At 40.2% G+C, this 15,543-nt stretch overlaps 1 protein-coding gene across 1 annotated transcript; it reads right to left on the reverse strand.

The window, feature by feature from the left end:
- Positions 1 to 1,651: 1,651 nt before the first annotated feature.
- ZNF830 (zinc finger protein 830) lies at positions 1,652 to 13,660 on the reverse strand. The gene is made up of 10 exons (XM_086609119.1): positions 13,539 to 13,660; positions 13,309 to 13,408; positions 12,038 to 12,158; positions 11,477 to 11,510; positions 9,922 to 10,136; positions 9,481 to 9,571; positions 8,736 to 8,799; positions 5,658 to 5,738; positions 4,228 to 4,304; positions 1,652 to 2,336 (listed from the first exon to the last, which is right to left on the reverse strand). The coding sequence occupies exons 1-10, from the start codon at positions 13,658 to 13,660 to the stop codon at positions 2,153 to 2,155; spliced, it is 1,089 nt and encodes a 362-aa protein (XP_086465245.1). The 3' UTR covers positions 1,652 to 2,152.
- Between the last annotated feature and the right edge of the window lie 1,883 nt (positions 13,661 to 15,543).

Consider the following 15,543-nt stretch of genomic DNA (forward strand, 5'->3'; position numbering starts at 1 on the left):
TCTAAAGAGGAGGGCAACGGAATAAAACATCTGAACTGTTTTAATGCTCAGCTCCTTTCCTATTTATCTGCACTTGAAACCGTGACTTGCAGATTCATGTACAGAATGAAAGTAATTACAGATATACGTACAAAACGGAAGTGTAAGTTATAAACTCAGAGATTAACACTTTTACACTGTAAAAACATGTACTATATGTCCGTGACGCTGAGTATAACCTGACTTTAGTCACATCTGTGTCTCTTGATGTTAAGCAAAATGCAGAGAGTGGTTCTAAAGCTCAGTGTTAAGAAGCCAGCACGCTTCCATCAGCGAGTGAAAGGCAAAGATAAGTAGAACAATTAGGAACTTAGCTCTTCTGAGAGTGAAAAGGGGAATGTCTTTTGTTTTGAAAAAACCTGTCCATCTGGTAAGACTGTACCACCCTCCCAGTTGAAAGTTCTCTTTATAGTGATAAACAGATCCAGAGATCTTTCACTACAGCAGGACAGGCACCTTATACTCTGATATTCAAATGTTTCACGCTATAGAAGGAAATTTTATTTCCATTTTGGTCCAACTTGCCAAAACATTCATTATTTGTTTCAGTAGTCTCTGAAGTTCCTGTAGTCGGTATTTCAATACTCTGAGTGTTGCTATCTCAACAACAATACTAATTCATGTAAGACTGCAGCGTTGTGTCAAACTTACTGTTATTAAATCAACCAAAACACAATGGCTGTGAGCCAGCATGTCAGCAGAAATAAATGGTTGCACCAAACAGCTAAAGACCATTGCTTGAATTTTGACAGCTTTATAAATAGAAAGAGCTGAACTCAAGAATCATGGAAACCGGGAGTGGTAAAAAAAGCATCTCACAATATGGAAAAGGCTCCCACCATGTCAAGTCTTTCTTCCCACACAGGCAAAACAAACTTCTAGGTTTAGTTTTTCTCTTTCTTGCTTGGTTAATAACCATCTTTGAGGTAAGTATCCAGAATGCTCTCATAAGAACAAAGCTTGTTTTCTCCCTTTAAAACCTCACTAACTTGTTTTAAAACTAGAATCTTTAAAAAACAGAAAAATGTTAAGCTGATCCTTCACAACTTTACTTTTTGATAGAAATTAAACCACACATTTCTCCTATTTTTTCAGAAGTCCTCAGCAAATTTGAAATGTTTTAAGAGATGCAAAAGTAAAAAAAAATATGCTTCACAAAAAAACCCCAGAGATACTTACCAAAGCTCAAGGTAGTTCTGCTTTCCATGTCCCAGTCTTGTCAAGTTTGTTCTTGATTTTACTTCATCTGTGTTTATCAGAACAGAAATCAATTTTAGATGGTCTCCGTGCCTAAGACAGTATCTTAAGAAAACTTCCAGTACTTGCAGCTAGATAAATGATTTTACCTCATTGGTTTCTCGTGCAGTACCTTTCTCTGGCATTTTGTCACCCTTTCGTTTAAGTTATGCAAACATATAACCATTGTGCTTTCATCCCTCTGGTTCAAGAAATGTGAGGTATGCTACCCTGTGGTTGCACTAAGCAAAACAAGATACTATAAAGAAAAATATTCAGCATTGCCTATGGCACATCACAGAGCACGCACTGTGGAGAAGCTGTAACTCAGCGTTTCTGAGCTTGGCTCTTACACACACAGAGAAACTGTAACAGATCCTGAAAAAAAATGTACGTATTTTATTGGGAGCTGGGGCAATGGACAGAAGAGCACTTATAAATTTTAAGATAACATAAATGCACAATATTTTCCTTTCCCTAACCTCCCAATCTGGGAAAACTCCATAGGCTATCACTTTTGCTAGTCCTTTACTTTTATACACAATAATCCAAGTCTCAAAATTACCAGATATATCTAATGCTTCCAAAACCCTAGAGATTCTTCAGTTACTTATTAATCCTGTTAAAATATCTCTGGTAGGAAACCAATAATTTTAATAGGAAAGGTACATACAATATTGTAAAACATTTGCAATATACAGTTTTTACAGCGAGTAATACGCTATCATAAATCTATGACGATGTGGGTTTTTTTAATATGCTTGGCTCTTTGCCATCTCACCATCCTTTTTAAATAAATATTTAACAAAAGCATCTCACTCCTAACAACGGAAGTAACATCACAGATAAAGAGAATGTCAACCACGTTGCAGAAATGCTACAACAAAGCCCCTTTCACCCGCCAGTCTTGAGACAGCAAATCCTGCAGCTCTTCTTCATCTTCGCTACCGACAGCCTCATCCTCTTTCTCTTGAGTTGCTCTTAATCTCATGGCTTCCTTTAACTTCTCCTTCATCACATCCTGGCGGTTACGCAAAAGCTCAACACGGCGGTAACATTCACTGTTGAAAAGTAAACCACCTGTTAATACTTGTGGCCTTTCCACATTAATTGGATTTTCCACAGTGCTGGATTTTTCTTCTCCAACTTTGGATAAAAAAAAAGCTCCACAGCTTTCCATCAATTGAAAAAATAAGCTTTCAATAACGCTAGTGCACCTTCTCTGTATTAAAATGTGGAAACCGACCAGAGGAGAGGCACGGTCAATTCTCTAGCAGATCTAATCCAAATATTTAGCAACTCCGCTACCACCACAAATCATTTTTTACAAAGCACAGAACCAATATCACTTCCACACAAGAAGAGATGCCATTCTTTGCTCCGCTTATGGTTTTCATATACAGTAGAAAGGTGAGATATGAATGGGCTATCAATTTTGATAACTTGGAGGTGGCATCTCTGAACATAAAAGAGCAGCACAAGTGTTCACATCCTTCCTTCTGCTTATTGTGTGCTGTAACAGAACATTTTAAGTAAATGCAATCCACGAATTTCAGCTTTCCATTTACTTCAAAAGCTATGTCCTAAAAATATGTTTTATAACTATTATTCTAGTCATTTTAACAGGGTATTTTGTTGAAAATGCCAAGTAGTATCAGCCTGATTTAAATCCATCTTTGCTTCTTTCATTCCTATTTGCTAGAAAGAGTCAACATGGAAAGACTATTATCTGGACCCTGTTTCCCCTTGCGTATCTGCCATACGAATACTTACAGGCAGTCACAGCTGAGGATTTGAAGGCTAAGACAAACACGAATGTCACTGGAATTAATTTGATCTTGAATTTAATTCGAAATAGCCCGCATTTAAACACGCTCAGAAGACAAAGCTATAAAAACAGTCTTGAAAAATCTATTTGAACTTTTATTTTGGGAAAAATAATTATGGTAACAAACTTGAAATTCTCTACAAATTTCTAAATTTGGTTCTACGTACTACAGCATCCTAAGCTACTGGTAAAACTGAATGCCCAAAGACAGTCAGGTTTAGCTCAAACCCTCTCCAAAATGACATGAACATTGTTACAAGACATCCCTGTACTACCAAAGCTCAGTTTCAACCCAACGCTATTGTTACTATACGCTGATTATCTATAGCATGTAAATCTGGCCAGACGGCTTAAGTGTTGCTTTAATTTTCAGTGTCTTTTTTTTTTGTTGCAAGGTTCATTAAAATCGGAATCCATCTTTTTCTTTTCAGTCACTAGCATTGCCATAATCACTGTTAATCAATGGGTTAAGCTACATGATGATGGTAACAATCTGTTCCCCTAAGCTGTGTTTCAGGTTACTTAGAGTTTAAACTAATGGTTATTTAGCTGATACACCTACCATTTCAACAAAACCAAAAAACTCACTTCATGTAATGAAGTGCATCATTCAATAAATTCTTTAAGTAAACTTTTATTAGAAAGAAGGAGAGTTAGTCACAGAACAGGGCATTTTCAGTACAGCAAATGGATGGTCAAAACACAGATCTCGTTATTGACGTTGTAATTGCATTGCAGAATATCAGACCTTGTTTTTTAAAAATGTTCACATCAATTCTACATCAATCAGAATTCAGAGAAATTTGACAGAGGGGAAGAGAGACAGTTTGTTCACAGAATTTGCTTTCTATTGCTTCATTTTACGTGTGCCTGCTTGCTGTATTTTCAGTGATTCTAGCACATTCTCTCTTTGCAAATAATCACATAACTTTGCACCAAAATTCATGTTTTTATTAGGTATCATTCTGCAATTTGAGGGAGTCTGTCTTCTTCAAATATTTAGGTGATTAATGAAAGGCACTATCAGAGAAGAATAAAATTGAAAATCTTTTTATCACTCTAGTCAAATATCGATCCATTACTGCTGGAGAACAGAAAGTTTGAGGAAAAATTGATCTACTTACATCTGCTCGTCAATTTCTCCAATCTGACGATCTAGTCGTCCCTCCTCATCCTCTTCTGCCACTATTGCTTCTGAAATCTAAACCAGAAAAGCACTAAGATAATTCATCTGCATCCTGAATTCCACTGTTGTTCCTTTTTGATGTCCGTGTCCTCCCTTCCTTCCCTCTACCTCAAGTCAATGTCAATCTCCTATACGTATACTCCCACCTTCACAAAAGACTCTGGGAGGCAAATACAGGAAAAAAATAATCTGGTTTAATTGGAAATGGAAATGCTTTTTCTTAAAACTAAAAGTTAAAAGTAGTTTGACTGCTTTGCGGTTAACCTTTCGAATTTTTCAATACGCTACTATTTGGAACTAAGCATAAACAAACTACGTGCATCAAAATCTGAGGCTGAAGTAGGAGCTATATCCCAATGCCTGGGACTTAATTACACAAGCTTATTGAAAGAATTGGTTAAGTATTCCCACTAGATCCCGAAGTGTTTCTAACCTGTTATTTTTTTCAGCATATACTTTCTCAAATCTGAATGTCTGGGAGATGCTATGCAATCAATGGTCCACGCATAACTGAGAAGATTCCTTCTAAGCTGAAGAATTATCTGAATGGCTAATGCTAGCAAAATGTATCCACCACTGCTTTTGTACGAACATTCGCTCTGTTTATAGTGCTGACCACTTTAAAATGAGCAATGATAAGTTTTTTTGCACCACTTTCCTTAGCAGTTGGCATATGAGTGGTTATTTACAATTAAAACTCAAAAACTACCAAATACTCTAGTATTTGAAAGAAAGAGTGAGACCACCACGCATCTTTAGTGACAGTTTTATACTGGATAATAGAGCAGATAAAAACCTGTTCCGGAAAGAGTTCCCATGCAATGCTAAACAGTAAAAAACGGAAGTACAGAAAAATTGTGGCCAGTCTCTCACACACAAAATTTTCTGTTACTTTCCCAAATTTTGGAGTTCCTTTCTGGTACATTTAAATTAACCATAAAACCCAGGTTACTTACCTACAGATCCTTTTTGAGAAAGACACACAAAATGGGTGGTGTTTTGTTCCATTTTTTTCAAGGTTAAAACATGAATATATCTCATCTATTGAAGAGCCTAAAATTATGTTGTTTGGATACAGGACGCTGATCAGAGGTATATGCTATTTTATTTAAATACAATTTAACAAATGTAACTAGATATATATTGATGACTGGATCCTGATCAAAATTTTTTTTCAATTTAATTTCCCTTAAGTGGAAAACAGAAGGAACCTTTTGCTCATTTATAAAGTGCATTTAACCACACACTGCATTGCAACAAACAGCTGACAAATGCAGATGTCAGTCATTCTGCAGAGCTGCATGAAACTGTTGTTTTCCTTATTGTGTATAGTATTTAGAATCAATAAAAATAGAATCCATTACTTACTGTGTTGACCTGTCGCATTGCCTTTTGAAATTCATCCCATTCTTTGTCCATTTGATCCTTTGGAGCATCAACTTTTCGCACCTAAGGAACATGAAAAAACAGGCTCGTTAACAATTTATGTCTAGTAACACTTTGGGGTACTGTAAAACACCTGGAGAAACAGAATAAATTATGCTGTGTTCTCAGAAAAGTCTGGTCGACATACTTCAGTTTAAGTAATGTATATGAATAAGAGAGTGCAGCTGCACAATGGTTTTGGAGGAAAAAATCTGACTCTACTCATGGATTAAAACAACATCCTGGACTGTAGCATTAAAGAATAACTGACTAAGAACGGATGGTGCGGAATGTTTGGATTAACAAAAGTGACTAAGCCTGTTAATTTGATGGTCTGCAATTTCACTGTGTCAGGTAACAACTTTTAAATTCTTCTGTAAGCTGCTTGTTCAATCGTATATAGCAGCCATATCAAGCCAAAAAGCAGTGAATTATTTGCCTTTGGCATAACATAAAGTATCAAATGATTCGGGCATTAATCTGACTGGTGTTAAAATAGTCTGACTGCATCTCAAATCTAGTCTAATTTTGTTGGCTAACAGAAGAAATAGTACAGCTACATACCAATTTTAACAACATGCAAAGCTTTTTCTTCTGTGGTAGCTGGTATTAATTACTAAGGCAAGAAGACTGAAAAAGTAGTAGCAGAAAGAATGTATTTAAGATCTACAACTAAGGTGATCAAAACCAGATTGTGCTTTTAATGCAAGCAAGTAAACAAGATAATCTACCCGTGCAACCAGAACTTCTACAATTCAAGACTGGAAGATGTGGCATATAACATACGTTAGATGACGGGTTACGCCTGGCTCTGGACGGCGTGGAAATTGTATAGCTAGGAGAACTAAGCAGTTTTAACAGAATAATTCATGACATCATCTTTTTGCATTAGTTTTATTTTTCCTGTATCCATTCCTCTCTTTTGGTAACACATCAGTCATCATCATGGTAAAGACATCAGTTTGGTATATTTTGTTCCTGAATGATTATACAAAATCCAGTAGTATGAATTAAGTTTATAGAATAAATTAGAAGCTTCCAAGCAAACTACATACTGGGAAGTAATAGTGATCATTTCATTTTTCTGTTCTGTGATTATTTCTATCATATGTGTATGTACTGTGTTATTACGCATTGTGGTTGTCTTTTGTAATTCATAATTATTTGTATTTCTTACAATAAATTTAAACACTAAAGATATTATTTTTCCTTGAAATATTTATCTAATCTAGAATTTATAGACTTTATAAATTCCTGATGAAAAGAACCAACATTTTTCAAGCCCACAATCTCCCTTCCAAATGCTTACTGTTAATTCTGAAAAAAATTCTCCAACACAGAATCACTGCAGCCATCTCAATTTAAGCGATGTCACAAACATTTTCCTGCCCCTGCATATCAGCTAAACTTAGAGAGGGCTGATTAAAAAGAAGAGCACCTGCAAGCAATTCAAGGAAGAGCTTATCAGAACATGTGTCCACTTGCAGATCTTATCAGCTGAGGTGATGACCAGAACAAAGATCACTAAGCAGTGCCCTCACAGATACAAGCAGATTCTCCTCTGCCTGCTAGGTGCTCCCACTTTGTACCTGCTTCCTAACTCATGGTGTAACTAAGTATTTGAAAAATTTAACACTCCAATTAGTTATATGCAAAAAACCCCACAAAACGGCGTGGCTTTCTTTTCAGCTACATATTTCAATATTCAAAATGTCATTATTCAAAACTATTCAGAAAGGCCAACATGTGGGCATGAGTGGTGCCAACAGAATCCTGCAGAGCAAATAAGAGACACCTAAACTTATAATAGGGACAGTGGGACTAACTGAACATGAGAAAGTATTATTTGGAAGGTCTCCAAATCAGAAATCATGGCTTGACTTCACAATCCAGTTTAAATACACCAGCAGCCTTCGACAGTGTGAACAATAGGGAAATATACTCAAGGAAAACAAAAAAGACTTTGAGCCTACAGCACTATTATTTCAATAAAGAAAATGGGAAAGCCATCAAAGCTGTGACAAATTTTTCAAAAAAAAAAAGTTTGTATTTCAAATATCAGTGTTTATTTTGATCATCATTTGGTACTGTGCAAGTTGAAGGAAGTAGGAATGATTTTGATCAAAATTTTAAGATTTTTACTTGTGAGGTTTATTTTAAGAAACACACTGAATACCCACATTTCTTTTCTGAACATCAAATACCCCATAGTTGTAAAAGACAGGGTTGAAGACCAAGTTCACTGCTGTAGTATGCCAGTACTAGAGATTACAGTGTGTGCCATAATCTAACTATTTTCATTCTAAAAGGATGTATAATATCAGCCACACAGTAACTCTGAACACTTTTCAACACGATCTCTCAAAGGACATTAGAGAACTATTTTTATATTGTCAACTCCAAAGCAGAATTGGATGTACAAATTAGGTGAAATGCTTTTCCTGAGATGACTCAAAGAAATAAAGCTAACAGGTGGATTGTCCAAATCTCAGTCCAGCATTTTAACTAACAAATAACATTTCTTTAGCTTTCTTTAAAAGCCACAAAGGAATCACAATCAAAAACACTTTCTGAGACATGATTTAACAAGCTCTTCCTGCCTGCCTCCATCCCTTTTCATGTTTTCTAATTAATTCAGAACAAATGTTCAAAGCTGCGCCAGGGGAGGTTTAAACTGGATGTTGGGAACCATTTCTTTACCAAGAGGGTGGTCAAACATTGGAAGAGGCTTCCTAGAGAGGTGGTCAATGCCCCAATACTGTCAGTGTTTAAGAGCCATTTAGATAATGCCCTTAACAGCATGCTTTAAGTTTTAGTCAGCACTGAACTGGCCAGGCAGTTGGACTAGATGATGGTTGTAGGGCCCTTCTAACTGAACTATTCTATTCTGTTCAATTCTAAATAGTGCATGTTCTTACATTCTGGTATGACTTATCACCTGGAAAATCATCCTTACTACTCAGAAAATCTTTACAACTGGCAGAAATAAATCCTGCAGCATAAAAAGAGCAGATCACTTACTTTTGCATCCACTTCAGGATCATCAAAGAAACCTTCTGGCAAAGCTTCAGCAGTGTTTTCTTTCCTGAAATGTTTGATTACTATTATCTCAAGTTAAGACTTTACAACCTGCTTTATTGTAGAGTTAAAAACAGTCCAGAATAAAATCCATAATCTTTTATAAAAGGACCTAGAAATGGAGCAAGTTTTTTTTACACCCTCAGTTTTTACTTACAACCATCAAAACTTGCTTCTTCAGTTTGGTCTTAACTTACAAGGAACTGCACAGACAGGTTTAAATCTCGCCGTCAAAACAAGAGCCATAGTTTAGGTTTCTTAAACTACTCTTCCCAGTACGCTGAGCGCTCAAACATTTTAACAGCAAAGTCTCTACTTTTGAAAGCCTAAACCACTGTCTAAAAAAAGTGCTCAACTGACCTGAACCATTACTAGAGAAGCAGTGAATGTTTTTCTTTAAACAGTTACAAGCAGTGGTTGACATTAAGCTTCCAAAGTACCCTGCGTTAAAATTTTGCAAATAGAGATGTCGAACAGATGCTGTATGGCATCGCTCCACTTCTTACCCTGCCTCTGGGGTGCAAAATACCTGTCTGAAAAAAGTGCTACAGGCTGACATGTATACAAACTATTCTGAAAACAAGTTAACAATATGACAGATTTCTAAGTGATCACAGCCTGTATTTCCTGGAAGAACGACGTTTATTTACAATTCCCAAATCTATCAATATTTGATTTGACTGCTTACCTTTCCACTACCTTCTCTTGTATCTCTGCTTTCTGTATGGATCCTGAATGGGAAACTATAGGAGCAGCCGTAGTTTTGCTGTCAAAGAAGTCTGTAAGAAAGGACAGAAGCCTATGAACAAAAAGAACAACTGTTTTAAGTTTCTTCATAAAATTCTGACTAGACAGGAATTTCAATTAATACCTTACTGAATCAAGGGAAGAACAGCCAGACATTATTTTACTTGAACAGCCTCAAACAATTAGAACATAAAATCAAGAAGGATGCTGAGAAAACACCACATAATAACAAATTAGCAAAGAATCTCCTTTCTCTACTTCCAATATTACACACTCTAACCCGCTAATAGCAATAATTAGGAAAATAAATTAAAACTCTTCCATTATCAGTTAAAACATAGCTTCTCCCTACTGAATCACTTACTATTTCAGTCAACATTACCTGCAGGTAGAGAATTAGCTACTACGTCTTGAGTTGGAGGTGGAATTTCAGCTTTGTGCATAACAGAAGATGTGTCTGATTGATCTTGTTCTTCCTCTTCATCATCATCATCATCGTCGTCATAATTTACTGACAATAGACTGGGACCTGGACCCTTTGAAAGCTGTTTGTTTGCACTATCTTGCTCTGTTTCATCAAAAAAATCTGCTGGTAGCCTAGTAAAGAACACATAAAATAACTATTTCAAACTGGACAAACATCAGTTAGGGTCTCGCAGCCGAAGTCTGTTCAATCTGTGAGCGATACAATCTTTTAGACACCGTGCGATACCCTAAACTGCCAACTACTGATGTAACCACTGTCTGGAGGCAGCACATACTTGCTGCTTTCACTTGAAGTACCTCAGAAATGCTCAGGTTAATTCTGAAAACACATTTCGGTTCTATTTTTGTATTTGAATATTCAGTATCAGAAATATTAATAAAAGCATCCCATAACAAAGTGCATTTGGAGGAATGGCAACTTCCGCATTCAAAGTTATTTGCACCAGTACATGTGCTGTGAACACGCTGATACAAAATTCATAGATCAGTGGCCATACTAATGTCACGGAAACCTTGATAACCTTCATGTGTAACAACTACTTATTTTGGGCACCTACTGCCGCTCAGAACTGCAGCTTAGAAGAGCCACACAGGCTCAGCAATGAGAAAACCTAGATTTGCTTAGAACAGCTGCCGTCCTCCAAGCCAAACATTTTCAAGGTTTTATTTTCAAATAATCCTATTGATCAGTTTAACAATGAACAAACCTCTCAACTGTCAATTTTGCCACACACACTCAAAATTTCTACAATGTGTCTCCTACAGTCCAGATAACAGCATGTAATATCTATGCAAGATAGTAATAATTCATCCTGTGAAGAAGTGTACAGGAGACCTGCTTGCCTCATGTGACATCTACCAACCCCATAAAGATGTCCAAACACAGTCAGAAATCTTCAGTGGCAGTAAGATACTTAACCCAATCCCTTGAAGTCAAATACATTCCTATATTTGTGAGAGTTCAACTGCATGATGTGCACTTACATGCATTTTAAGCCACAAAAACATCTTAATAAAGATCTGTTGATGACATTTGTTAGTAGTTTTTGTGAATAATTATCATTTAAATATACATTTAAAATTGCCTTCGTTTCAGGCTACCATCTCTTCTGCAGTATGCTAGCATTAAAGATTAGACTGCATGCCACGATCTACTTATCATCATTCTAGAAAACTTCATAACACTGCCACGTATTAATCCTTAAAAGTCTGATAGTAAAGTAATTCCTGTTTTGTCAGAGGTGGTTAGTACCATGATTTTCTCATCTGCACTGAGGAAGGTGCTGCCGTGTTCAGGAATATACACCCACATCAGAAAACGAGCAGAAGCAGGGATCTGCTGATTCTCTGAACTTTTACCCTTGGCTAGGAAGGAGAGACAAGGAAGAACAGGGTGAGAATGCAGCAGTTGGTACAGTTACAAAAACTCCTATGTAATAAGACCTACTTACCCAGATGTAGATGTATGTGGCTTTTCGTCTGTACCTGTATAACAGGCAAGAGTCACTTCTTACAATCCATGCTTTTAAAAGAAATATCCCTCAAACAGACTCCTACTACAGCAGCAAGTTCACAAATGCACACTTTCACATATTTCATATATCTACACGTTTAGTAGCACCAAGGGAAAAAAAATAATTATCTTTCCTTTAGCACAAATTTTCATGCATGGTATGCAGTGGCTTGATCCCACCGAAAAGGAATAGCACCACTTCTGAGCAAGAGCTTCTACTGTTTAACTTACACCCTTTCTGGTTCTCTTTGGATCAACCCCCCAGCTCCATGACCTAATTTAACCCAATAACCCAGAAGAAAACTAGGTAAACTACCAAAAGTGCAGTTTTCTCCTGATCAGTGAACGCACAGAAAAAGAGCAAGACAGACTTTTTCGCTTTTCAGCGGCAATAGGATGCCATTAACTCACTTCCATGGGAAAAATCCAAACCAAAAATATTCAAGACATAAACGTCTAGATTCTGGCAAGTGCTTGATAAGTATTTTTCTCTCCTTACCTTTTACTCTCTTTAACTCTGTATTTTCTGTGTCAACAGTTTTTCTTTTGACAGGATGGGATGATGTGCTTGCAGCTGAACCAGTTGCTGTCTGCTTTGTGCCTTTTAATTCTGCAACTCTCTGTAAAGAAGTACAAAATTCGGGAAGTTTTCCTAGTGGGAACTTCTGAATTGCAGCTTAAAATACAGTGCTTTTAGAACAGTTTAATAAAGTGAGCTAATGTTTTTCTAGAACAAGATCACTGAAATAAGACATCCTGGATACTGAAACCAAGACCAATGTTTCTGTCAGCCTCTTAAACGATGTGACATGGGGGCAAAGGAACAGACACTTGCACAAGGGAGGCTGTATGAATGAGAAAGGAAAGACTAAGATCAGGGACATTTACAGCAGTAAGACACTGGAGGAATGAGCAGGAAGGCTGGACTCATCCTAAGGTCCTGGAGTGTGAAGTGTTTTAAAACTAAAACACAGCGGTAGTATTAAAGACATGTGACTGTGCCTTGCCACAATGATCTACTCAGAATGCAGGCAACGGACTAGGAACCCCTCAGTTCTTTTGGTCCTTTTCTCAGTACTTCTAAAATTAAACGCAAACTCTCTAAGAATCAGCAAAGAATCTCTAAGAATCTCTAAGAAGCAGCAAAATTTAAAAGGACTAAAAAAATCAGATTTAAGGTTGCATCCAAGTTACAAGCTCCCTGAAGGTTTTTTCTTACAAATTCTTTATCTTCCCTGCTAAATTATAAAGAAAAAAAAAAAAAGGGTACTTTCACAACCACGTGTAAGCTGTCTCTTGGTAACACACAGACAACACAGCAATCCCAAGCAGGGTTTCCCAGTCCGAGCTGCGGACAAGTGACAGTTAAAAGTTGTCGCTAACGAGGGAACAGCTTCATCTTAAGAGCACGCCCCTTGAAAGACACGGGACGACTATCTCAAGTGCTGGTCCTTCAACGGCTACATAGGTTTTAAGGAAACAAAACAAGACGAAACAATCGGGCTTGTTTTTACACCGCTCCCTCCCGGCAGATGCTCAACCTTGTCTACCAGCCAACACCTCGAAAAGCAGCAAACCTCCAACCTCCGTTACGGCGGCGTGACCTCCCCGCCCCCTCCCCCTGCTCACACGGTGCCCAGCTACTGCTCAACAACAAAACCCGGCCGGCGCCCAGCCCAAACCCGCACTGCCCAGCCGCAGCGGGCAGCCGGAGCACCGGCGCCAACACCGCTCCTCGCACCCCATCGCCACCCGCGCCGGGCCGCTCACCTCGCGGTGCTGCTTGCCCAGGACGTGGGTCTGCCACAGCAGCTCGCTCTTCACGGGCGCGTTGCACAGCGCGCAGCTCAGGTGCCCCAGGCTGTTGTACGTGGCGCCGCCGTTAAGGAAAGCCGGGCGCTGCGCCGCGGGCCCCCGCCCCTCACCGCCCCCCCTCCTCCCGCCCCGCCGCGCCGGACAGGCCCCGAGGCGAGGGCCAGGGAGCGCGGTGCCGAGGATATTTGGCGAAGGGCGAGTCGATCCGCTTCTTTCCCGCGTTCTGCCGCTGCTTCTCCCGCATGAGGCGCCGCAGCTCCTCCTGCCGCACCTGCTTCCGCCCCGAGCCCACCCCGGCCGCCGCCATCTTCTCCCACAGAGCAGAGCGGAGGGGCGGGGCCGGCGGCCAGCGTGAGGCTGCAGCTCCGCCCCGCGGCTAAGCCCCGCGCGCCGGGTAGGCGGGGCTTAGCCTCAGTCCTGCCTCCGCCCGGGGGCCGGGGCCAGGCGGCCCAAGGGGGGGGCGGGGCCAGGCGGCCCAAGGGGGGGGCGGGGCCAGGCGGCCCAAGGGGGGGGCGGGGCCAGGCGGCCCAAGGGGGGGGCGGGGCCAGGCGGCCCAAGGGGGGGGCGGGGCCAGGCGGCCCAAGGGGGGGGCGGGGCCAGGCGGCCCAAGGGGGGGGCGGGGCCAGGCGGCCCAAGGGGGGGGCGGGGCCAGGCGGCCCAAGGGGGGGGCGGGGCCAGGCGGCCCAAGGGGGGGGCGGGGCCAGGCGGCCCAAGGGGGGGGCGGGGCCAGGCTCCCAGAGGCGGGCAGGAGGACGAGCAGCAGCAATAAAAGTATCTCAACAAAGGAGCAGAATTAAATCCTCCGGCTTCATCAGGTTATTCAGCAGTTAAGCCTCTGGAGAGCCATCAGTACGAGGCAGGTACCATCATCCAGCTGTGGGCCACGTCGCTGAATAAATTCAAAAAAAAGTGCTCGAAAAAAGGGCCCAAAATAAGCAAAAAATAATAAACACCCCCAATACAGTACATCCCCTACATCCAGATGTAGCAACCCTGCCTTTAAGCCTCAGTTTCTTGCCAGTCACGGCAATGTTGCAGGCTTTGAGTCCATATCGCTCCGGGAGGCCGGGCACGGCCAGCTGCTCTGCCCCAACACTTCCCGCACGCCGCAACACGGAGAGTAGCGCACGTCTTCCCGCTAAAATACAGCACAACTGCTGCAGCATTCAGTAATTGCATCACGACCAAGGACAGCAGAGAACTTTCCATATTTTATTTTTACCTTTTCATTTAAGATAGTACAATAAAATAAGTTAACTTAAAAAAAAAATCTAGCCCCAATTTCCATGGTGTCAATCAAGTACTCTGTTCCAAATCACAATCGATCATTAAAACGACAAAGTAAGTGTTACTCCAGGTTTACAGTGACAATACCTTCAGGAGGACTTGGTCACAGAGGATGCCATTACAGGCAGCATATGTTTCACTGTTCCGAGAGCAAGCCGTCCCATGGCTCCAGGCTCTGCGGCTCCCTGAATATTGGGTTTGGTTCATCTCACACCAGCCTACAGGCACTGCGAGAGAAAAGGGAGCAAGGAAGCGTGTACTTCAATTTCCGTTTTCATAGAAGACAAACTTTGTGGTAAGATGTTTTGCCCGGATGCCAAATCCGAGGTGCATAAACACAGCCAGAGCAACGCAGCAACTGGAGGAAGACGACGGGATAAGTGCAACTAAGGCAGGAGGGAGTCACTTCTCTTTTGACATGATCAGGGCAGATGGCTGGGGTGAGGAAATGATTCAGTAGTTAAACAGGCATTCACAGTACACCTAGACTACAGGATCAGTAAGAATATAGCTTAAGCTTGATTGAGATCTATGTTTACCTTTACAAATTCTGAAAAATATTTAAAATCTCATTTTCCTTCTCCTTCCTCACGCAATTGTAGTCTGCTGTACTTTTCAAAAGCACAGAAGTTTGCTGTTACTGAAATTTAAGGCTATTATGGAAAAATGAAGCGTAGGGCTCCTCTTTCAAAACTAAGGATAAAAGTCTATCCACTCTAGAAGGTCTTTGATAACTCTAAAAACAACCACCCATTTTCCAAAATGAATCAACTCGTTTTGTATTTGGAAGACAAAAAAAAATTCATACTGCAAAAGTTTGTCTTCATACACTTACACTTTTGTCCTAGAAACCAAACACTGATACCAGGAGTCACCACAATAAGGTAACTTCAGCTCAGGACA

The sequence above is a fragment of the Tauraco erythrolophus genome, chromosome 3, assembly GCF_009769465.1.
Source record: "Tauraco erythrolophus isolate bTauEry1 chromosome 3, bTauEry1.pri, whole genome shotgun sequence".
Classification (NCBI taxonomy): domain Eukaryota; kingdom Metazoa; phylum Chordata; class Aves; order Musophagiformes; family Musophagidae; genus Tauraco; species Tauraco erythrolophus.

Coding starts and splice junctions, on each gene's coding strand:
- ZNF830 (XM_086609119.1), bottom strand. CDS start 13,660: ATGGCGGCGGCCGGGGTGGGCTCGGGGCGGAAGCAGGTGCGGCAGGAG. Junction 13,409..13,538: donor ATCGACTCGCCCTTCGCCAA/ATATCCTCGGCA, acceptor CGGCGGCGCCAC/GTACAACAGCCTGGGGCACC. Junction 10,137..11,476: donor CCACATACATCTACATCTGG/GTAAGTAGGTCT, acceptor GTTCTTTACTAG/GCTACCAGCAGATTTTTTTG.